The 24681-nt window shown below is 39.1% G+C and overlaps 2 protein-coding genes across 3 annotated transcripts in view; both read left to right on the forward strand.

The window, feature by feature from the left end:
• Window positions 1–1997, forward strand: part of CEP76 (centrosomal protein 76) — a 28051-nt gene extending 26054 nt beyond the window's left edge. Inside the window, exon 12 of the mRNA XM_063299079.1 lies at window positions 1332–1997. Within this exon, the coding sequence (XP_063155149.1) occupies window positions 1332–1470 (139 nt within the window). The 3' untranslated portion in view covers window positions 1471–1997. The remainder of the gene's footprint in view (window positions 1–1331) is intronic.
• Window positions 1998–11216: 9219 nt separating this feature from the next.
• SPIRE1 (spire type actin nucleation factor 1) overlaps window positions 11217–24681 on the forward strand; it is a 71464-nt gene continuing 57999 nt past the window's right edge. For both annotated transcript variants that reach the window (XM_063299080.1, XM_063299081.1), the window contains exon 1: window positions 11217–11759. In XM_063299080.1, coding sequence (XP_063155150.1) covers window positions 11432–11759 — 328 coding nt within the window. In that variant the 5' untranslated portion in view covers window positions 11217–11431. The remainder of the gene's footprint in view (window positions 11760–24681) is intronic.

Consider the following 24681-nt stretch of genomic DNA (forward strand, 5'->3'; position numbering starts at 1 on the left):
AGTGCAATTTTAGACTTCATCAATAGAAATATAATTTCCAGATCACCAAAGTACAGGTAGTCCTTGCTTAACAACCATTCATTTAATGATGGAGATATGACAGGGCTAAAGAAAATGTTACTTACGGCCTGTCTTCGAAGCTATGACCATTGCACCCCCCCCCCATGGTCATGTGATCACAATTTGGGTACTTGGCAACCAGCTTGCATTTACGACCGGTTGCAGCGTCCTGCGGTCATGTGACTGCAATTTGCGATCTTCCCAGCTGGCTTCCAACAAGCCAAATCAATAGGGAACCATTGATTCACTTAATGACCACTATAAAAATGGTTGTAAAATCAGGTCCGGTCACATGATGCCTCACTTAATGATTGCATTGCTTAGCAACCAAAAATTCCGGTCCCAATTGTGGTAGTTAAGTGCAGACTACCTGTAATTGAAGCAGTGATGAGCTTCCAGTCTGAAAGGCTATGGTCTAGTTTTATTTTTGGTCTAACATTTCATCAGCAGCTGTGACTGGCATCTTCAGAGGCAGAGTGAGGTGCGTTGTAGTGTACCTCTCAGCAGCTCACAGGCAACTGAAATTGGCTGACTGGGCTCTTGTATTTGAACTTGACAAGCTGCCCTCTGATTGGTCCATGTCACTAGACCAACTAGGCCATGGCCATTCAGCCTAAAAGGTCATCATGCTTCACTGATGTGAGCCATGAAAAGCCTTCAACACTATCCAAAGTAATTCTTTGATTCTATTGTAGTCAGATCCCAGATTGAGTTCTGTGCCTATTCTGAGTGTTAAGTTTCGATGATTCATAGAAGTTCTTACACTAATGAAAATAATCAAGGAATTAGAAAATAAGTCCTGTAAGAAGAGATTGAAGAAGCTGAGTATGTTTAGCCTTGAGAAAGGACAACTAAGGGTGGGATATGAGAGCACTCTTCAAATATCTAAAGGTATGTCATATAGATGATTAAGATCTATTCTCTGTGAAGATTTAATGGATTTAAGTTATAGGAAGGTGTTTTCGAATGAAAGTTAGAAGGAAGTTCCTAACAGAGAGAGGAACCAATTATCCAGAAATGTAGAGGGCTCCACTTCATTGCTGTGTTCAAGCAGAGGCTAGACGCCATCTGTTCATTTGAATTCTTACACCGATCAGGAGGTTGGACTTGATGGCCTAAATGCCTCCTTCCAAATCTTTTGTTTTACAGTGTGATTCTAAACTAACTTGATTAAGTTAACCTTTTGTGTAATAATTAGTATTCTTAACATATATGTTTTATTTATGTCAGTCAAATACTGCAGCTCTTCATGTTTCTGCTTCTTCAAATAGGTCTCCTTTCTGTGAAGAAATTCTGTGCTGCAGAGGGGACCAAGTGCGACTTGCTGTTCGTGTCAGAGTATTCACATATCCTGAATCTGCATGTGCTGTTTGGATCATGCTTGCTTGCAAATACCGTTGTGTACTCTAAGGAATTGCTTGCCTATCTGAGTGAAATTCTGTGCCATCACATGCAAACTTTATAGAAAGTCAAACATTTGTATGTATTATTGATGGCAGGCTGATCCTGGTCCCAAACATGGTTAAATAGAATTCATTGGACTCGTTTCTATGTCTGCTTAGATGTATACACTACAGAGGCTATTTAAGGCAATGATGGCTCATGTTGGAGGGTTTGGGGATTGTCATTCAGCTTCCAAAGAGCTACAAGAGGCAGTCTGTGATGTCTGAAATTTTAGGGCCTTTAAAAAAAACGAACACCTGGAATCACTATTTTTGAGGCTGTCTGTAAATTAAGGGTAGAGTTGGGAATATCAGCATTTTCAGCTGAATTTTGGTCTGCTTGGCAGGGTGGAGTTGGGAATGGGTAGTCTTCCATATGCTATGTGTTCCCATCCTTAAAACCCTGAAAGAAATGCCAAACAGACCAAAATTCAGCTGAAAATGCTGATATTAGCCTCCTAGGAGATCCCCCACTTCAGTTCACTCCCTTGATTCTGAATAAGCATCAGTAACAAAAATCATGCCACTTAAACTTAGGTATATTGCCTTCAATTTTTGGCAGTACAATCTTATTATTCCTTATTTCAGGAGACTTTAATAACAAATATTTGAATATGATATGGTGGATTCCTAATAAAGGATACTGCTATAATGTTTGAATTGGTCTATGTAATTTTATATATAATGGCAGAAAATGTATAATGTGTATTAAATATTTTATTGGAATAAAATCTATGTTAATAATAAATGACCTGCAGAAGTGTAAATTGGTAAAAATATAGATCAGGTTTTTAACAACAAAACATGTAATTAAATTAGCTAAAATGTACACATAGTTTTTCTTTTGAAAATCCGTTAAAATTATAGGTGGGAACATCCTGCAGGATCATAATTTAATAGTTTACATGAAGTCTAAGTACTAATCAAATTAACGGAGAAAAGGGATTCATTCTGTCCCTAAGAGTTAGGGACAACTATTAATTTGTGATATGAATATGCATACTTCCAAACCAAGATAAGATAATCTAATATTCAGAGTTTTATTGTATGTTGCAGCTAAATATATAATTATTTATGTTGTTGATGTCCCTGAAGGGTTTGACCAAGCTTGATGCTTTAAGCCAATCTCCAGCCTACTTGTGGAAATATTGCCTGTCTACCTATATTATATTTATGTATTTCACAATATAGTGAATATATTCACAATAATAGTGAATAATAGTTCCAGAGCCAAAGGAGGGAAGCACTCAGATTAAGAGGACCTCACTACCTGGATTGAGTAGATATTATTGCCTCTGCTACCTATATGCTTGTTTTCTTACAGGTTGTGTTCACACAACTCATTGAACCACAGATTAGCTCATTACATTTCAGTCTAACATGTTCTCCAAATCCAGATCATGAGATTAATTTATGTTTATGTCATGCAAATTCAGGAATGAGTTGAGTAAACTATGATTACATTAACTTTAGGTAAGGTTTAAGGTAAGCAGTGTTGGGCTTCAGGATTAATGACTGTGATCTAGACCAGGAGTTCCTAACCCCCGGGCCGCAGAGTGGTACTGGTCCATGGCCTGTTAGGAACCGGGCCACACAGCAGAAGGTGAGCGGTGGGCAAGTGAGTGAAGCTTCATCTGTATTTACCGCCGCTCCCCATCGCTTGCGTTACCACCTCAGCTCCGCCTCCTGTCAGATCAGCAGCGGCATTAGATCCTCTGTTAGAATGCAGTCTGAGTTTTGCAGCAATGGTGGGAAAAGTGCTGAGCTCTGCAGCAATGGCAGAAAAGTTGCAACAGAGTCCAACTTGACAGTTAGAAAGAGTGCCAAAAAGAAAACAAGCCCATTGGCTGCTATCTCCAAACAGCGTGAAGAAAAAAGAATAAAAGGTTGGGAAAAAGAAGCATGTGTTGTTGGGGACAACCGTTCTTCAGACTCAGCTTCCAGACCTCGCCTCTTAGGATCCAGAACTGGGATGACCTTCCAAGCCTTGCACAGCTGGACCACCAGACAAGCCTGCCTTCCTGCGCCTTCCCTGCCCTCAGCTGTTTCCAGCCCTGCCCTGCTGACCCATCCTCCACTAAGTCCTACCTTCCTATGCCTCCTCCACTCTCCACCGCTGCCAAGCTGCTGCCTCCAAAGGTTACCAGGCTGGAGCTCCTTGCCTGAACCTGCTGGTTTCCATGCCAGTCCTAGTGCCTGACATGTGCCTCGTGAATCCAGGGAATTCTGTGGCTGGGTCCGCTTTGAGTTTGCTGGCTTTCTGAAAAAGACTCTGCTCTTCAACCCTGCTGGCAAGCACGCAAGTACTCTGTGCCAAGCCTTGTACCCAGTGCGAATCCTGACAAGTCTTGTGGTTGCCCAAGTGAATTTTGCCGAGCCTTGTACCCAGTGCGAATCCTGACAAGTCTTGTTTTTGCCAGAATGAATCTTGCCAAGCCTTTCTTGGATCCAGTGCGGAATCTACCAAGCCTTGCCTTCGCCAGTGTGACCTTGCCAAGCCAATCCATTACCCTGCTTACCACATCTGAGTTTTGTGCCAAGCCTGCCATGTGCCAACCAGCAACTAACCACCAAACTTGTATCTCACTTACTGTATTAATAAAGGTTATTACTTCATCTTCCATGTCAAGTCACAATTCAGAACAGGACATTCTCACAGAAGCGCGAACCCTACTGTAAACTGTGCATACAAGGAATCTAGGTTGCACGCTCCTTATGAGAAGTCAGAATCCGACACTTATTTTACTCCGCGCATGGCCTGCCCATCACTTTATTTACCGCTTCCGTCTGCGCCTCTTTCCCACACTGCGCACTTGTCTCAGTCACAGTTTTGGTAAGCCCACAAGCTACCCCTAGCCAAAATGAGTAAAAAACGAACATTGCTGGAGAACTTCTTTGAAAAGGGGGAAAGATCCAATGATGAGACAGCAGAAAACTCTAAGACTGCCAACAAAAAGAAAACTGCATTTAAAAGAAAATACCAGCAGTCCTCCTTAAATTACGGGTTCATTGCCACAGTTCAAAGGTGGCACAAAAGGTTCCTCCTTCAGCTGCCACCATAACTAGACAAATTGATGAAATAGCAGAGGATATTGAAGCAAAATTGTTAGAGAGGATTAATGAGTCACTGTGGTACGCAATCCAGGCTGACAAATCTACCGATGTTGACAACAAGGCAGCAATGCTTGTTTTTGCGCAATATATTTTTCAGGAGGATGTGCATGAGGATATGTTATGTGCACTTTTGTTGCCAACCAACACCACAGCTGAAGAACTATTCAAGTCTTTGAATGATTACATATCAAGAAAACTGAATTGGTCATTTTGTGTCAGTATATGCACGGACAGAGCAGCTGCCATGACTGGACGGCTTTCTGGTTTCACTACTTGGGTCAAGGAGGTCGCTTCTGAATGTGAGTCTACGCACTGTGTCATCCATAGGGAAATGCTGGCTAGCTGAAAAATGTCACCTGAACATAACGTTTTGCGGGATGTGATTAAAATGATCAACCACATTAAAGTACATGCCCTTAATTCACATCTGTTCGTGTAGTTCTGTGAGGAGATGGACGCAGAGCACACGTCTTCTCTTATACACAGAAGTGAGATGGCTTTCTAAAGGTAGATCGCTGGCCAGAGTTTTTGAGTTACAAGAGCTGCTCCAGAGATTTCTTTTAGAAAAACAGTCACCACTGGCAGCACTTTTCAGTGACACAGAATGGGTCACAAAACTTGCTTGCTTGTGTGACGTATTCAACCTGCTCAACGAACTCAATCTGTCACTTCAGGGGAGAACAACAACTGTGTTCAAGACGGCAGATAAAGTGGCTGCATTCAAAGCCAAACTGGAATTATGGGGGCAACAAGTGAACATTGGGATTTTTGACATGTTTCAAACATTAGCAGAGATATTGAAAGAGACTGAGCCAGGGCCTTCTTTCTCCCAGCTGGTGCATGACCACCTATCTCAGCTTTCAAAAGAGTTTGAACATTACATCCCAACCACAAAAGACCCCGAACTGGGAAGGAATGGATCCACAACCCATTTGTGAATAAGCCAGGTGAATTGACTTTGTCCATGCTAGAAGAGGATCAACTGCTTGAGATTGCAAATGATGGTGGCCTTAAAAGTATGTTTGAGACAACTTCAAATCTCCATACGTTCTGGATTAAAGTCAAGGTGGAATATCCTAAGATTACCATGAAAGCACTGAAAAGCCTGCTTCCATTTCCAACATCCTATCTTTGTGAAGCAGGGTTTTCTGCAGTGACAGCAACCAAAACGAGATTACAGAGTAGACTGGACATAAGCAACCCACTTTGGGTGTCACTGTCTCCCATCACCCCCAGATGGGGCCGTCTAGTTGCAGGAAAACAAGTTCAGGGCTCCCACTGATTCTGCATTATGGTGAGTTGTATAATTATTTCATTATATATTACAATGTAATAATAATAGAAATAAAGTGTACAATAAATGTAATGCGCTTGAATCATCATGAAACCCCCCCCCAACCCAACCCCCCCCCCATCTGTGGAAAAATTGTCTTCCACAAAACCAGACCCTGGTGCCAAAAAGGTTGGGGACCGCTGATCTAGACAATAGGAGGACTCACCAACCTGCACAATCAGGAACCAGCTCTGCTAAGTACTAAATCAGAAATCGGCATACCTGGCTATAAAGACCAGAGCCCCGTCAGTTCCTTCTCAGTTGCTTGTAGTCTGCATAGTGGACCACCTTGCCTCTGAAGATGCCAGCCACGGTTGCCAGCAAAACATCAAGACCATCTTGTCTAGACCATGGTCACTAAACCTTGAAGCCCAGCACAATGAGAAAGTATCATGGACTGCAACTTTATATCTGAATCAACCTCATTAAACTCATGCCAAGGCTCCCTCTGGCCCAATATGGTTTCCTGTTCTGCTCCTAGAAATCTTGTTTAACTCCCCATGCCAGGAATTAACCAAGGCTGTAGGCTAGATTGGGAAGGGAAAAAACATCCTAGAAGAGGGTAGTGGCAAACCACTTCTGTACTGTTGCCCAGAAAATAACATGGGTGTGTCAGGGTAGTCATCAGGAGTCAACATTTTTTAAATACGAAGTTCATCTACCACTAGACTGCAGCCTTCTCACATACCAGCATGCCTTGGTGATATAACCAGGGAATTTTGGCCAGAACGAACAGATTAGAATTTTAAAAATGAACAAAATAAGTAACCCAATAAGGAACAGCAAAAGCAAAGCAGAAAAAATATATTAATGAAGTCTCTTAGTCAGCAGAACCAAAATATCTGCTCTTTTCTCAGAGTACTTGACTTTTTTTAAATCTAAAGTTAATTTATATGAAAATAATAAAACACATATATTGCACAGCAATGGATTGGCAATAAATGTGTATTTTGTATATTCTGTGGTAATTCTGGGAGTAAAGAAAATCTTGAGACCTAGATGAACTTTTAGTATTATACTTTCCTAAGTATTTTAACTCAGATTTTAAATGTGGCCTTGCCTTCACATTGAGTTAATAATAGTTCATTAAATAAACTACAGTGGCTGAATTCATATGACACATTAGATCCTGGCTCATAAACTAACAAGAAAAAAGGAAAGAAAAAATCTACATACAGTTTGCAAATCAGACACATTTTAGAATAGGTTAGCCTTTCCTTAAGAATACCAAGTCTATGATAAAAACTCAGGAATTGGTAGGCTTCCAAATGAGTTTAGTGACACAAAGATTATTTGCAACAGCAAGTACATTTCTTTTCCCCTGGCTTTTTTTTGTGGGGGGTTCCCTTGTGGTGCTGCTTCTTCCTATCCTAAGGTTACACAATATAAAAAGCAACAAATTGGTTTTGCCATATTGTGTAAATCAAGCCCCTGCAGTTTGTAATTCACAATTTATGCCTTATCAAACTGCACAAATCTAGCCAATTGTTTATTCAAGAACTGTAGTTAAATTATGCCTTAATATGATGTGTATATCTAATCTAAGTCAAAGCCAGCTGGGTTTTGCTGGTATCTTGGCTCTCCATTCTAAAAAATTCATTTAAAAATTGTTTGATGAAAATATGTGACCCATTTGGGATTGGGATTATTGTGGTTAAAGTACGGAAGACCTTATCTTCCCACAATCTTTTTTTTTTGTCCCTGTGTAATGTCTTGCCTATTGACTATATTGTTGGTAAAAAGAAGTGGAAGAGCTCAGTTACAACAGCAATGAGGTGGCTGGGGCTGACTGTGGAACAGATCATAAATTGCTTTTGTGCGAGCTCCAAGTTAAGCTAAAGCAGAAGAAAAAGCGAACCAGTTTCCACAATATAATCTTGAGCATATATCCACCATTTTCAAGGAGAACATCAGGAATCACTTCAAAATCTTGAACCTCATTGATAGAGAACCAGAGGAACTGTGGAATAAACTTAAAAGAAGTCATTAAGGATGAATGTAAAAAGAGACTGTCAAAGATGAAGAAACAGAAGAAAGCAAACTGGATGTCAGAACAAACCATGGAAATTGCCAAGAAGAGAAGCCAAAGTCAAGAAAGACAGATCTCAAGAAGGACCATAACATAGAATTTCAAAGAGCTTTTAGAAGAGACAAGAAGCAGTATTACAGCAATATCTGTAAAGAAATCAAAGATGGAAGCAGACCCAGAAAAACAAGGCAAGTCTTCTAAAAGATCTCTAAACTCAGAAGGGTGTTCCAACTTCAAACTGGTATGCTAAAGGACACCAGATAGTAACTGATTCGAAGAAGATCGAACAAAGATGGAAGGAGTATACGGTAATTCTGTAGAGATGTCAACATCCAATATACCTTAGAAGATATTCCCTACTTACAAAACCTCTAGTATTAAAAGATGAAGTTAAATTAGCACTTCAGTTATTACCAATCAGAAGGCTACAGGAATTAATGGATTATTTACAGAAATATAGGAAGCAACAGAAGGAGAATCAGTAATGGTTCTTATCAAGCTATGCAGCAAACCTGGAGAACGCAGTGGCCAACTGATTGGAAGAGGTTACTCTACATACCAATACCAAAGAAAGGAAATGTAATACCACACTGGATAATTGAGAAAACCAAAGAATACCAAAAAGAAATCAGTATGTGCTTTATTGTTACAGAAAGGCCTTTGGTTGTGTCAATCATGTCAAGCTGTGGAATGTGCTTAGAAAAATGGGAATCCCAGAACAACTCATTCTCTTCATGCAAAACCTACCCAAGTCAGGAAGCCACAGTATAGACAGAACATGGCAAAACAGACTGGCTCCAGATTGGCAAAGGAATGAAACAAGGCTTTATATTTCACCTTATTTATTCAACCTATATGCAGATATATATTGAGGGAAGATGAACGTGATTTTAAAATTGGAAACATCAATAACCTGCACGATGCTGATGAAAATGGAAATGGTATGCAAGATCTAGTAATGAAAGTCAACGAACAGTGAAAAATATGGGACATGACTCGGTGCTTGCACAGGGGACCTTTCACCTTTCAAGATTAAATATAAAGAAGTCAAAACTAATGAAAACAGGTACAGCAACCAGCCTTAGAATTGACAGTGAAGATATTGAAATACTGGATAGCTTCTGCCTTTTAAGATCAACTATCCATAATAAAGGAACCAGCAGTCAAGAATTATGCCACAGACTAGCACTTGGTAGAGTAGCAGTGAAAGCCTTACAAAAGATATACAGATATTCAGGTGCCATGATGTGTCTATACCTATAAAGATAGAACTGAAAGTTGGACTTTGAAGAAGCAGGTTATTAGGAGTATTGACATTTTTGAACTTTGGTGTTGGAGAAGCTTCCTGAGAATACCATGAATAGCCAAACAAAACAACAAAAAAAGATCATCAAATAAATCATCCCAGAGTTCTCACTCAAGGCACAAATGACCAGGCTCAAATTATCATACTTTGGACATATTATGTGAAGACCAAACTCTGGAGAAGTCTGTAATGGTGGGAAAAGTGGAAGGAAAGACAAGAAGACCGCCACCAGCAGAAAGGTGGAGGGAATCAATTACAGTGGTGATGGGTACACTACTGGAAGATCTGAAGGAACAGGTTGGGGACAGATGGTCATGGAGAAAATCTTTGTGGTCATTAAGTGTGATGGTATGTGGGAATGACCTTGAGAGGCAGGAGGCAGACTTGCAGCCTAGGCATCATTCTTCCTCCTGTCTCCCAAGGTCATCCCTACATACCATCACACTAAGAATCAACATCAACATGATGGTACATCAATCAACCAATGTCTTGCCTACCTGTGGACCATGAACATGTTGAGGATAATAATATGTCTAAATCTCTGCACAGTAACCTTTCCTGTCTGAACTGAGTAACATGTTAATCCAGGTTGAAATAAATTCATTATGCCTAACATTAGGTAAAGTTCTACTTTATTGGTTTGGCTCTGGGACAGCATGTGTGAACACAGTCTGTAGTTTAACATATTGTATAAAGGAGGCAAATGTAGCATAAATATATATTAAAACTCACCCATTCCTCATTCTGGCACCTGGTTTTAATTCTAAGTCTTGATAAGAATTATAAAATATTCTTTGAACCAATTCAGTGGGCTCATCCCTAACCTAAACAACAGAACTCCAGTCTTGAGTGGCATTATCTATCTCTGTTTCCTTATACAGTACATCTGTTTTTATAGTAGTAGTCATGACTACTATATTTATTATATTCATTATTGTTTACTCAGACTGGTGCTAGTTCAAAGGCTTTGGGCAGTTGTCAGGGTCTGGCTGCGTTTAGACAAAATACTAAACTAGTGCTTCCCAAACTTTTTCCTTCATTACCCAAAATCGCTTATCAGACAGTCCTTTTTCCCCAATGTAGGTAAAACACTTTAAGTCAATTTAAAGGTCCCTGTTGTGATTGGGTAAAGGGTTTGTGTGTCATTACCCAAAGGAAAACCACTTTACCCAATTCTGGGTAATTGATCCAGGCTTGGGAAGCACTGCACTAAACCATAACCTAACCAATTACATTTGAAGTGAATTGTGCCAGTCCAATTCCAGGTAGTTTATGATTCAGTGTCTCATACAAACCCACAAAGTTGCATTGGAAAAGCCATAGGTAGAGGTCAGAAGGTGGAACATAACCTTGAATGCATTTCATAGAGCTTCAATGAGTCACAGTCTAAGTGAAGATAAGGCATATGCTTCCTTCTGAAACCTCTATGTCAGGGTTCCTCAACCAGGGTTCCGTGGAACCCTAGGGTGCCATGAGAGGTCACTAGGGGTTCTTGGGAGATCACAATTTATTTAAAAAATTATTCCAAATTTGGGCAACTTCACATTAAAGAGATACGTTTCACTTAGTGCATATATACAGGCCTACATATGAAACAAATACTATAATTTTGTAACTTTTGACCTATATTTGAGCCTGTGTGTGCAGGGGTTCCCCGAGGCCTAAAAAATATTTCAAGGGGTCCTCTAGGGTCAAAAAGTTGAGAAAGGCTGCTTGATGGGGAAGACTTTGGTGTGCAATTGGTTTTCTTGCCACGGGATATGGAGATGGAGCGGAATACCGTCCGCGCAGGATAATACCCTTGCTGCGCCAGTTTCCGACAGACAGGAGGCGGTCGAGCCGAGCCGAAGGGAAGGTCGGTGGCAGTGGACGCCATCGGGTTGCTATGATGTGAATCTCGCCTTCCACAGTCTCCGCCCTCGAAGCGGGTGACTCGGCCGGCCCGCTGGCGGTCTGCAGTTCTCCCCGGCTGGATTCTCCGCCCCGCGGGATTGGGCTGTCCTGCACCGCTCACGCGCTCGGCTGCGGTGCCTGCTCTGGCGGGGAAGGAGGAGTTTGGGAAAAGATGAAGGCAGCGGGCAGCAGCTGAGGCGAGGCGAAGGGCGACGGAAATAGCAGCTCGCAGGGTTTCTTCTCCAGCAAAAGGAATGGCTCACGCCGGGGCGGCGGGAGACGAGGAGCCCTCGCCCGGCACCTCCAGCCGCAGAGAGGATGAAGGATACGGCGGAGGCCAGGCGGTTGCGATGCCGCGGGAAGCCCTCTCGTTGGAAGACATCCTCAAGCTCTACAACCAGCCCATCAATGAGGAACAGGCGTGGGCCGTTTGCTACCAGTGCTGCGGCTCCCTCCGCGCCGGAGGTCGCCGCGGAGAGACCCTGACCCGCCGACTGGAGAGCCCTGCCGATATCCGCATCTGGAGGGATGGGGCCGTCACTTTGAATGGAGGCGGCGCCGCTCGAAGCTCGGCCAGGGCGGGTAAGCGTGGCGCGGTCTTTGCCTCAGCCGGTCCTCGTTCGAAGAGAAGCTCACAGTCCGGCGACTTCCCTGCTTGGCGCGTGGCCGATTTGCTGCTGCTTGCAAGGACCCATTCCCCTCCCTCTCTCCCAGTTTCTCCCATTTGCTCGCATCTCCTGTTCTTGCTGTTGGAGCTGGTGGTTGGTCAGTACTGTATAAGGAGGATTCTCATCCTACCTTCAGTCCGCCGTCTACCAGCATTTCTTCATCACCTCTTAACTCTTGTGGTTGCTGTTTTTAAAAAAGGAAAATGGGTTGCCTCCGTTGGCGAAATTTCTCTCCCTCCCCTCTTTTCCTACAGTACAAAATTGCTTCTGTTTATACAGCATCTCCTAAAATTGTTCCACTTAGCATTTCTTCATCCCTTCCCCCTCGCTATAATAATGTGCCTCTTTTTTAAAAAAAGGAAGATATCACCATTTTGACATTCCACCCCCCACCCCTTGCCCACGAATGCTGCATTATGGCCGATATATCAGCAAGCACTTTTGAGTGTGCAGGGTGGCTTGAGCAAATGATTTGTACAGATTTTATTTTGGGATAAAGGACCTAAAATGTGTAATTGCATTATTTTCAATATCACAACATGGATGACTGTGGGTGATTTCTGTAGATAGCCTGTCTACCAGGATTGCTTCGGCTTCTTGTTCAAGCTACAATTTTCTTTGCTCCTACTTGCTGAAAGCCTGTGGAAAAGAAAGCTATGCAAAGCTGCTCATATAGGTCAGCATGGTGGTGGGGGAGGGCATTTGAAAGCAAAACAAAGAGAGCAGCTGTCAGAGTCTCAGGCAAGCTGTTGGCAGAGGTTTTAATGACTACTGGGTGTGTGTGTGTGTGTGTGTGTGTGTGTGTGTGTGACATCCAGACAAATCAATTCGTTAGTAATTTGAATACACTATGAATATAGCAGAATTTACATCCTGGTCTTACAGTTACGTATCTCATGTGAGAGCAATTTATGTTTATATTTTAATGTGTATAAGTGTTGTGTATTCAAACTAGAATATGAAACCAATCTGAGCATGAATACAGGAAATAATAATGTGACTTGTTAAATTCCTCTACCAAGAATGTACTTATGGACAATATGTCAGACAGGTTCAGCAATTATGTGTAATTTGCTCTTCATATATGTGAGTAATATAATACCATATTTACTTAGTCGTACATGGGTTAGCATCTGACTATGTAGTCATTATAAACATACTTTTAAAAGTCATGTCAACATCCTAAACCAACGCCAACTCAACATAAGCTCATTCTGTCAGTAAACAGATTATTCCTGTCTTTTCATTTGTCAATCAAACACTATATAAGAAATGTGATACATACAATGTATCATAAAGATCCTAATTTTACTATGAACAGCTAGTGGACAAAACAGAGCAAGAACTAATAAGACTTCAAAATGGGGTTAACTGAATTTAAGATACATGATTTTTTATGCTCTGTTGTATGGAGAATAATAGGAGAATTTACTGTGTGGTTAATATCTGCCTGTCTCTGAATATTTATTTATTTAGTCAGGCAGTCAGTCAGTCCCTGCCCATCTCCTCCCATCGGGGGACTCTGAGCAGTTTACAATAAAATAGTCAATTAAAACAGCAAACATACAATATAGGTACAATATATAAATATATCATTACTCCTAATAAATAAATATAAAAATAAGAGTAAAAATAAGAATATGAATAAAATCAAAAGTGGCAAAAGAATCCAATACAGTCCATACGTGGGAGGAGTAGTCTAAAAGATACCAGGCATCCCCATGCGGAACTGCTCCCCTCTCCGCCTGAAGTGAGGCAGCAGAGCCAGGTCTTCAGGCTCCTCCGAAAGGCCAGGAGCAATGGGGCTAACTTCACCTCCGGGGGCAGCATGTTCCACAGGGCGGGAGCTACTGCAGAGAAGGCCCGCTTTCTGGACCCCACCAAACAAAGTTCTCTTACAGACAGGGTCCGTAACAGGCCCTCTCTGCATGATTGGGTGGGACGGGCTGATGTAATGGGGAAGAGGCGGTCCCTCAGGTAACCTGGTCCCATGCCATGTAGGGCTTTAAAGGTGATAACCAACACCTTGAATTGGACCCAGAAGCAAACTGGTACCCAGTGCAGCTTGTGCAGCAGTGGTGTTATATGTGCCCTCCTAGTGTCATGAGTAAGGATGGCGAGCAGGGGGCTCCCATCCAGACTGTCAAGCGCATGCGTAGCACTGATGAATTGTTCAGCCATTCAAAGAGACACAGATCGGGACCGCCTTAACCCTTGGGGGTTATATGTCTGGGTTTTCCCACGCTTCTTCAGTTTGTTAGGATTCCTGTTAAGTACTAGCAATAAATATTAGAGACCAGTTCCTTGTCTCAGTGTGTTTCCTGGTTGTTAGGACACCTAGGGGCACCAAAAACAGCCCACGTGGCTGCATTCTGGACCAGCTGAAGCTTCCAGATACTCTTCAAGGGTAGGCCCATGTAGAGTGCATTGCAGTAGTCTGTGTGGGAGATAACAAGGGCATGAGTGACTGTTCGAAGAGCCTCCTATATTGGCCCCTACATAATCTCTTTAAAAATAATTGATGAATTCTTAAGTTCTAAAGCACATGCTAGAAGATGAACTTTCTTACATTAGCTAGTTAGAGAACATACTAGCTTTTACATCATAAGTAATTGTATTTACGATGAATTTCCATATCTGGGATTAGGGCACAGAGTTTACAGCTGAGAGAATGTACCTTCTATCCAGGTTTTTATACCAATGCAATAAACAACACATAAACAGAAAAATTCTTCTTAATACTAGTTCATAATTCCTGAAATAGTTACTGTATTCTTTTTCTCTTCTTTCTTTTAGGTTTTATATTACTAACTTCCATATTAGGAGAATACCTTTATTAGGCTAAGATTTTAAAAAATATAGAAACTCTGGAGATCCCTGAGCAAACAAGTAGGGAGAGAAAAGTCTGAAGGTGTGCAAGTGATGATCTTTGCATTGTCAGACTCTTAAAATTAAATGTGGAAGAGCACTGCAGGCATTCCAAATAGGCTGAACTTGTGCTGTGATAGTTTCAGATTATAGCCAGCATTTCTGGAATGAACAAAGAAGACTCTCCCTTTTTTTAAAAAATGGAACATGGAGAATATTCATGTTTGCATGTTTATATCTTTGTTAATCCTTTCAAAACATGTCAGTGTTATTGTGGGAGGTAAACAGTATTTATCACAATCCCAATTGGACTGATTCAGTAATATTACCAATTTTAGATTATTATTGCACTTACAAAGCATTCTAATGTTTAAAATTCACCACAAGACACTACAAAATTAAGCATATTATGTCCTGTATCAGTTAGAAAGATTGTTGGAGATTGATAAATAAGATGCATTATTTCATTTATATAATTTATTAAAAGTTTTGATTAAATAAGCAAGCTTTAAAAATTTCCCTGATCTCACAAGAAAGGTCTCATTGTTACCTATACCATTATTAATCCAGATCCATCAAAATGACTGGTTGTGTTTTTTTCTCTTGACTGGAGATGTTTGTTCCCATTAATAGTCAAAAGTTGAATGGAAACCAATTACTGGCTGAGATCACACAATGCATTAAGTCACAGGTTGTTTAGTGGATTGTTAAATAAGCCACAATTGGCTGGGTTATTATTGTTTACAATGGGTGAATTCACATAAAATACTAAATCAGACACATTTTTTATTTTATTTTATTTTATTTTATTTTATTTTATTTTATTTTATTTTATTTTATTTTATTTTATTTTATTTTATTTTATTTTATTTTATTTTATTTTATTTTATTTTATTTTATTTTATTTATGCACTTCCCATCTCACTATGGAAGTGACTGGATGATTTACAAATAAAAGGTCATAAAAACCATTATAACAGTACACAAAAATACAAGAAATGCAAGAAGGGTTGAAAGAGAAAAACTGAAAGGCTTCAAACCACCATCCGCTCCCAGGGCTGCCTACCACTATTGGATCCCCAAGCTAGGTGGCAGAGCCAGGTCTTAATGCTATTCCAGAAGGCCAGAAGAGGGGGGACCGACCTCACTCAGGTGACAAGATATTCCACATGGCAGGGGCAATGGCAGTAAAGGCTCTCCTCCTAGACCCCAGCAGTTGAAATTCTTTAGCCAACAGGGTCCGTAACATACTATGAGCTAACCCAGTCCTAAACTTTTTTCAAATAAAAATATAGCATTTGGTAATGAAAAAACATGTGGTAGTTAAGAATGGACTTACGAAGAATGTTATCAGATAAATAACAATTGCAGCAAGTTTTAAGTTGCCATCTTGAGTACAATTATCTTTGAGAGTGGTCTGTTGACTACAAAGGGACAGGCTTTGGAATAAACATACATGGGACTGCTCTGATAGCAATGCCCAAATTTCTTATTTTTCTTAATCTGAGAAAAAAAGGAATAAAATACAAATATTTGTGTCCATTTACATAGTTAAAGGGAATGTTGAAGATCAAATGCTTCAGTCTTTTTCTTGAAGATTTTATCTAGCAATAGGTCATAATATACGTAGAATATAAGCTGGCTTCATATGGGCTCTCTCCACTATTCTTAATACCATTAGGTTATGACCAAGCTAAACATTAATACCCTGGTAAGAATTCCTTCTAACAAGGTTATGACCAACTTAAATAACTAGTCATTCAAGAATAAGGGACATGGAGTTCCAAATTGAAGTTAACAGGTTGCCCCATATGACAGAATTTGGATAAACAGGGGCATATGGGAACCAGCAAGTTATTTGCTAAATCTAACTTTCCCTAAGCTGAGAATTGCATTCTTCAAAGCTAGATTCAATATTATTCTGTCTGCACTACTTTAAGGCAGGTATAATAAAATCCCTGTAGCTGAGTGTATCTGCCCATGTGGTGAAGAGGAAGTTGAAACCATCTCACATGTACTGTTACATTGTAAATTTTATAGGGACATTAGGTCAGTCTACATTTTGCCCCTAGTAGATAAATTCCCTGGGAATCCAGATAATTTTTACATGAACCATCTTCTTCAGGATCTAAAACCATACGTGTGCAGTACCCAAATTTTTTGTTGCCACAACAAAAATAAGACAAAACCAGCTAAAGAAGTAATTCTCTTGTTTTAAAAATTACTTTTAAATTGAAATATCTTAATTGTTAGGGGATATATATTTTTATTTTTATATTATACTTACTAATGCTTTAGGCTCACACTACCTAGGTAACAAATGTATTAATATAGTAATAGTGAAGTGAATGCTATATTATTATGTGATGTATTTTATTAGTTGGTAGTATATTATTGTATTTCTTTGTTTTACTTTGTTTTTCTCCTTTTAAATTTTGCTGGTCATTGACTGAATAAATATTGATTGATTGATTGATTGATTTATAGGTCATAACATTCCACAAACAAATTGAGTGAATGAAAATAAACGCTGCTGAGTTAAAGAAATTCAAATAGTTCAAACAAAGCAAGTCATGTCATCTTGAAGACTTCAAGAGAAAGGATTGCTAGGAACCTTGAATTTCTGGGATAATATATTTTTGTAAAGATGGTATTAACTAGACTTTGAATGTACAATAACACAAGGCCAATAAATCTCACTTTAGTATACCATTCTGCTTGGAAGTATACAGTTTTTCCAGTTCTGATTGCCTTTCAGAGAAGGAATTCCACTGTCCTGTCCTATCTTTCATATCTCTGTATGCAAGTCATTAGAATGTGCTGAGCTGAAAGAAAAACAAAATATGAAGAGATTCATTTGAGGAAAATGAAGTTCAAATCTTTTCTGTATTATCCCCTCAGGTGAAGAATGCTAACAGAAAAAGTAGATCTTTTGAAAAACAAGAGGTATAAAATATTTTTAAAACATAAACTATATACTTAGTGGTTTTATAGAAACTTTGCAATAATTAAGAGCACGCTTAGGGGTGGATGGGAAAAGTGAATTTTCCATTTTGTACCTCTAACAGTTTAAAGACTTTTAGAAGAGAATATGGTTGACTGGCTAGAATCTGCAAAGGAGCACCTGTTAGAGAGTAAGAAAACTGAGCAACATTTTCTTGCAAATCTAGTTGCTTTTAATATAATATATAATCTGGTAAGCCTCCTGGAGTCACCATGTGTGAGTTGGGCAGCCATATAATTTGTCTAATACATACATACATACATACGTACTATTAGGCTGAAACTTCTACATGTTGCACTTTCTCTTATTAAAATGTTGCTATCCAGGCTACAGGCAGAGAACTTGTGTAACAAGAAAGATGCACCACAGTAAAGTGCCTGAAGAACAAATTACTCCAGTAATTCCAGAGTTAGTCTTTTCTTAAACCACTGTTTTGCATTAAATACTGAAGGTGTGTTTTAATAAGATGCCTCAGATAAAGCTGCAGCATCTCAAATAAATAGCATCTGTGTTCACACAGTATGCTAACTCATGTATAGCTGAACCATGGCTGACTGAAATAATTCAATTCCATGGGATTGCATAACCCATTGAACCATAAACTAATAATACTCTTTGGATTCATACAGCACAGATTAGTGATCGCTTTTTAGCATAGTGTGTTGTGTGAATGCAGCCTACAACCAGCATCCTATCCATCATTGCCAAAGGAGGTAATAATTCGATCTGTGAGTAATGGAGACCAGAATAACTAGAACAGGGCACCAGGTTGGGAAAAACTGCCTTAATGTTTAATGTATATGACTATGTTACTGCCTTAATCTTAATGATCAGTGGTTCTGTAAAATAATCTCCCCCACCCCTCCATTTTTTCTTTATGGGGACATTTATATTTATCCTTTGATATAGTCTGTCCCTTTTTCTTCAAACTAATTCCTGTTTTTGCTGTGGTAAATACAGTAGTAACATGAAAACTGACAATTGTAAATGTAGCCTGTATGCTAGATTGCAGGCTGAGAAAGTATGTTGTTTATTTGTTCAGTCGCTTCCGACACTTCGTGACTTCATGGACCAGTCCACACCAGAGCTTCCTGTCGGTCGTCACCACCCCCAGCTCCCCCAGGGACGAGTCCGTCACCTCTAGAATGTCATCCATCCATCTTGCCCTTGGTCGGCCCCTCTTCCTTTTGCCTTCCACTCTCCCTAGCATCAGCATCTTTTCCAGAGTGTCCTGTCTTCTCATTATGTGGCCAAAGTATTTTCAGTTTTGCCTTTAATATCATTCCCTCAAGTGGCTTTATTTCCTGGAGGATGGACTGGTTTGATCTTCTTGCAGTCCAAGGCACTCTCAGAATTTTCCTCCAACACCACAGTTCAAAAGCATCTATCTTCCTTCGTTCAGCCTTCCTTATGGTCCAGCTCTCGCAGCCATATGTTACTACTGGGAAAACCATTGCTTTACCAATGCGGAACTTTGTTGTCTCTGCTCTTAACTATTTTATCGAGATTTGTCATTGCTCTTCTCCCAAGGATTAAACGTCTTCTGATTTCCTGACTGCAGTCTGCATCTGCAGTAATCTTTACACCTAGAAATACAAAGTCTTTCACTGCTTCTACATTTTCTCCCTCTATTTGCCAGTTATCAATCAGGCTGGTTGCCATAATCTTGGTTTTTTTGAGGTTTAGCTGCAAACCAGCTTTTGCACTTTCTTCTTTCACCTTCATCATAAGGCTCCGCAGTTCCTCTTTGCTTTCAGCCATCAAAGTGGTATCATCTGCATATCTGGGATTGTTAATGTTTCTTCCAGCGATTTTAACTCCAGCCTTGGATTCTTCAAGCCCAGCATGTCACATGATGTGTTCTGCGTACAAGTTGAATAGGTAGGGTGAGAGGATACAACCCTGCCGTACTCCTTTCCCAATCTTAAACCAGTCTGTTGTTCCGTGGTCTGTTCTTACTGTTGATACTTGGTCGTTATACAGATTCTTCAGGAGGCATACAAGATGACTTGGTATCCCCCTGAGAAAGTATAAATCCCCATAAATGAGATATGGCTGTTAGTCACATACAGAATTAGATTACCCTAATTGTTCCCTCTCCTTTTGAAACAGAGTGGAACTCAATAATAGCCTGTAGATTGAGGGTGGTAAAGATGGGGTTTTCCATTTCCCCAACAGCCTCTGGATTACAGTTTGAACCTTCCAAGAAACTGGAAAGGTCCAGGTAATTGAAACAGAGCTTATTTGGTTCATAAGTTTTGTCTTTTCTGTACTAATAAGTAAAAATATCTAACTAGAAATTTGTATTGGGTTTTTTTATTTGTTTGCTGTGCTGTGCTAAATCCTAGGTTTTTATTTCTCTGTACATATTAAAGAATTGATGGTTAATGTAAGCCTTCATTCATTCTTACAGAGATACAAATGTTCTTTAGAATCTTCTTGTGATCTTTAAAAATAATTTAAAACTTTTCTAGTATCTTCTTGGAGATGCTGACAGAGAGCTCTTCATTTGTAGTGGTCTATCTGAAATGTATTTGTTTTGGATTTCTCTTTTTTAATTAGGTTGCCAGTTGTTTTGCCAGGAGCTAGGCAGTTCTGAATCTTTGCATCTTCATTTTTAAAGTAAAAAAATGGTTTTCACATTTTTATTTTTTATATACAGTTTGCTTTTGTTTATATCCTGTGAGATTGGTTTCTTTCTCAATGGGGGAGAAGGAAAGTCTGAACTTTCTAATCACCACGACTTGATGCTATATGACCAGAAGATGCACTGCTGAAATTATTTTAACTTTAGTAATTTTGACCTTTGAATTACCAGAAAACAGCACAGGGTGTATTTCTCTTTCACACTGAAGTTAGGAGATGAGTGAAATGCCTTCTGGAAGACAGATGTTGGCAGCAGGAACTACCAATCCACTACCCTAAAACAGGAGGCAGGAGCTATGTGTAAAGTTCCTAAGTGCTTTTGGGAGAGGGGATTTGGGACCTCTAGCCTTCCCCCCTGTGGATCTCAGCAATTGCTATAATGATCAAATGCCTATTTATATTTTGAAGAGCTGTCAAAGTTGTACTTGAAGCAATATCTGCTAGGTAATGTATTAAAAGTACAGGTAGTCCACGACTTATGACCATTCATTCAGTGACTGTTCAAAGTTACAATGGCGCTGAACAAATGGTGATTATGACCAATCCTCAGAGTTCTGGCTGTCCCAGCACCCCCATAGTCACATGATCATGATCTGGACACTTGGCAAACAGCTCACACTTATGACCGGTTGCAGTGCCCACAATCACGTGATTGCCATTTGTGACCTTCCCTGCCAGCTTTCCCAGAAAGTCAATGCTAGCTTCCCCTCTGCTCTTGTACTACCCAATCACACCCCCCCGCGCACCCTCATGTACTCCCTTGCATGTTTGGGCATTGCAGGGATTGCAGGGACTACAGAGATTGCCATAGCTAAGCGATGCAGTCACGCTTTACGTTCACATTGCTTAGTGATAGAAATTCCAGTCCCAATTGCCATCATAAGTCAAGGACTACTCTGAAAACCCTGGATACATGCCACAATTAAATTGGGAAAAGTTGATCTGTGAAAGTTCCCATGCTCTATTACCTGTTCCTCCTGCCCTGTTTGACATAATCTGATGCATTTATTTATTTATTTATTCTTCAAATTTATATAGCCGCCCATCTCACAGAAAGCGATTCTGGGCAGCTTACTTGCTTTATTCTACCACCACTCCACATTTAGGATTATTAAGTGTTACTGTGGTCATAGGAACTGACTCTGTTTAATTACAGCAGTGCAGTCTCTAAATTTACTGTGACAAAAATAGCAAATGTTTTAACCTTTGGGACCCTAAAATCTGTGTAATTTCAATAAGCTTCTGGTTCAGTTGATCTTATGGAATGTAGTATTTTGATTAGTGGAGTTTACCATTTTGTTGCTTTTATATTTTGGTTCTGTAGTTGTCTGTCATAGAGTCACTTGGGATTGGGACGGATTATAAATACAGTTGCATATATACATAATCTAGATAATTTTATGTAAATCATAATACATTTTGTATGATATTTACATTTACAAGTAAAGATAAAGGAAAAAAGTTCTGGTTATTTCTTGGGCCTGATTTGGTATCACATGAAGCCAGGTTTGTTTAGTTATGAGTATAAATCACAATTGACTGAGTTTGCATGGCATACTAAACCATAAATCACAGATTACAAACCATATACAACAAAGCAAAAGACAAATCATGTTATTGCTTATGTTAACACATTCTTTAATAATATCTTTTAATGCTTTTAAATGTATAAACAGAATGACATAAAAAAGTAATATTTAGGTACAATTGATTTTTTTAAACAATTGTATATAAAAACCTAGAATACCACAGAAATGAAAACATGTAGGTTGCATTGAGCAAATTTTAGATTAGCACCTATGTAAGTTTAAGATTCAATTTAATTCTAAATGAATATGCTCAACATGGCTGTATAGATGGCAGGTCTATACTGACCTTTTTTGGAAATATCTAGGTGATAATGGAGAAGCACATTTGAAATGTTTTTTTCCCATTCCCAGGTGATTTGTGTGTATTATTTCAAGCACCTTGAATTAATTTGGTATCTCCATGAAGGTTGTACACATTGTTTATAAATGCTTGATCATTTATAATGGGTTGATGTCTTTTTTATTGTGAATGCAACAACTAATTTATCAGAAAAAGCTCATAAGATCCAAGAATATGGTTAATGTATGAAGTTTTTAAACATTTGTGAATCAATGGTAAAAGTTGTAAAGGTTTAGCACAACATATATTATTTTCTGAGCTTGGAAGCTAAGCAGCTCCAGGTCTGCATAATACTGGAATTCTATCCTGGAAGAAGCAATGGTAAGCCACATTTGTATTTTTGCCAAGAAAATCATATAAACGTGCTGATGAGTCACCAGGAATAGAGCAAAACTCTCAGAACACTTTGCTGCTGCTGCTGCTTTTTACCTTTACAGTATCATAATTAAACAGAATTTTGTTGATGATAGAAAATAATTTTTTTTAAATTGAAAAGGTATTACATCTTTTTATGGAATTAATCTCAGATTCAGATGCATTACAATAAGTGAAATAAATGCAGTTTTACTCATTATGAAAGAAACAGAATATGATAATATAAGGCTATATAAGCTGTGGAAATGCTTTAACTGTGTTCAGATTATGGAGTCCTTCGTGCTCTCTGAGCTTTGTTGTTTTCTTGCAGACGTTTCATTTCCAGTTCAGCCCTGAGCTACAAATACTCACTTTGATTGTATTCAGATTATAATTTCTAATAAACAGTAGGACCAGCTTCTCTTAGTAGATTATCCAGACATAACTGAAGATAAGGAAGTGTAGATACAGTTCTTGTTTTGTTTGCATGTCTTGTTAGCTTATTGTTATTGTAAAACAATTCTAATAGATATCCTTTGTACAAAGGAAGATTAAGATTGAATAGGCCAGAAGTAGTCTTAATCCCAAAGCCAGTGGGCAAGGAAGCACATTCCAGAGGTTGAATGTGTAAAATGTATCATATAAAATGCTGCTCTTTTAACTTCCAAAGCTTATTTAGGTATTGAAGATGATAGCTGCGCTAGCTATAATGGACTCTACCAAATAGGTAAACATAACAGAAAAAAGTAATTATGCATCTATAACAGCAATGTTATTATAGTACTGAAGAACAGTTATCACTTTTCACATCTATTACCTGAATTGGTACAGAATTTCCAAAAGATGCTTTCCTTCTGGTCAGGAATCCAATTATTTCAGTTCAGTTGTTTTCAAGAAAAAGTTTATTGATTAGAATATGCAGTAAGAATATGGTTGAGAGAGACCTTCTGTGGAACGTTGTGTTCATTAGTTAGTTAAGAATGGAAGCCAATCTAGGAGTAACCGTTTTCTGAAGTTGGATCATTTTATTTTGATCATGCATGATGATTGTAGAACAATACAAAATTTATGTTAGGAAAATAAATGGAAACATTTTGTGCTCTTATGGCTGCATTCTGGGATGGGTAAAGTGAAATTTATTTATTATATCTTCCTTTATTTATTATACCTTCCTACTGTGCAGATATAATGGAAATACACAAGGTTATTAAGATCTGCACTATCTGGAATTTAAAACACCAATTTAACAACATACATTTTGGCATCTTTTCTAAAAAAAAAAAAAAATGAGTGGAGTCAATAATTTAGAGTCAGGCTTGGGGAACAAATCCAGGCCAAGCTCTTACTTTCTTTCCCCAAGAAAATCCTCAACTGTTGTTGCCAGATAAAAGGTTTCAGACAGAAAAAGCAACTTTCTTCTCTGAAATCCCACCCCATGGAGCATTCATTCTCTTTCTCTGAGTCAGGAGAGGTGATTTCTTTGTTTCTCTGTAAACAGAAGGGGGTGGAGCAGATTTTTCTGGGAAAGTGCCCTTTCCTGTTCTAAAGCGAACAGCTTGGAAGCAATGGGGAAAAAAGCTCTTTTCTTTGAGTCTGACAAAAGGCCATCTGCGAATAGCAGGGTCTTCTTACTGAAGTAACTTTTTTCAGAGATGACATATTTCTGTAAAACCCTGATTTCACCTCTTCCCTTTCTATATAGACTTCTTGGTTTATTAGTTGAATAGGAAATATATGGAACTGAAGATGTAACAATGACGCATGCATGATGACATCAGGAAACAAACTCCACCCTTATATACTTGTGTCCTGATATCTGATACAAACACATGAGATACAGGTTTTGTATGATCACATCATGATGCACTTTTTATTCATGGATGCCTATGGGTTTGAGGCCCCTAAAATAAATCATTAATTTAAAAATAGGTATAATCTATGACCAAGAAATAGAACAAAATTCACATTTTGATGGCAGAATCCCTAAAGATTTGTTCACTGTTGGCTTTTAATTAATACATCCTGTGACTTTATG

This window comes from Candoia aspera, chromosome 3 (assembly GCF_035149785.1).
Source record: "Candoia aspera isolate rCanAsp1 chromosome 3, rCanAsp1.hap2, whole genome shotgun sequence".
NCBI lineage: Eukaryota > Metazoa > Chordata > Lepidosauria > Squamata > Boidae > Candoia > Candoia aspera.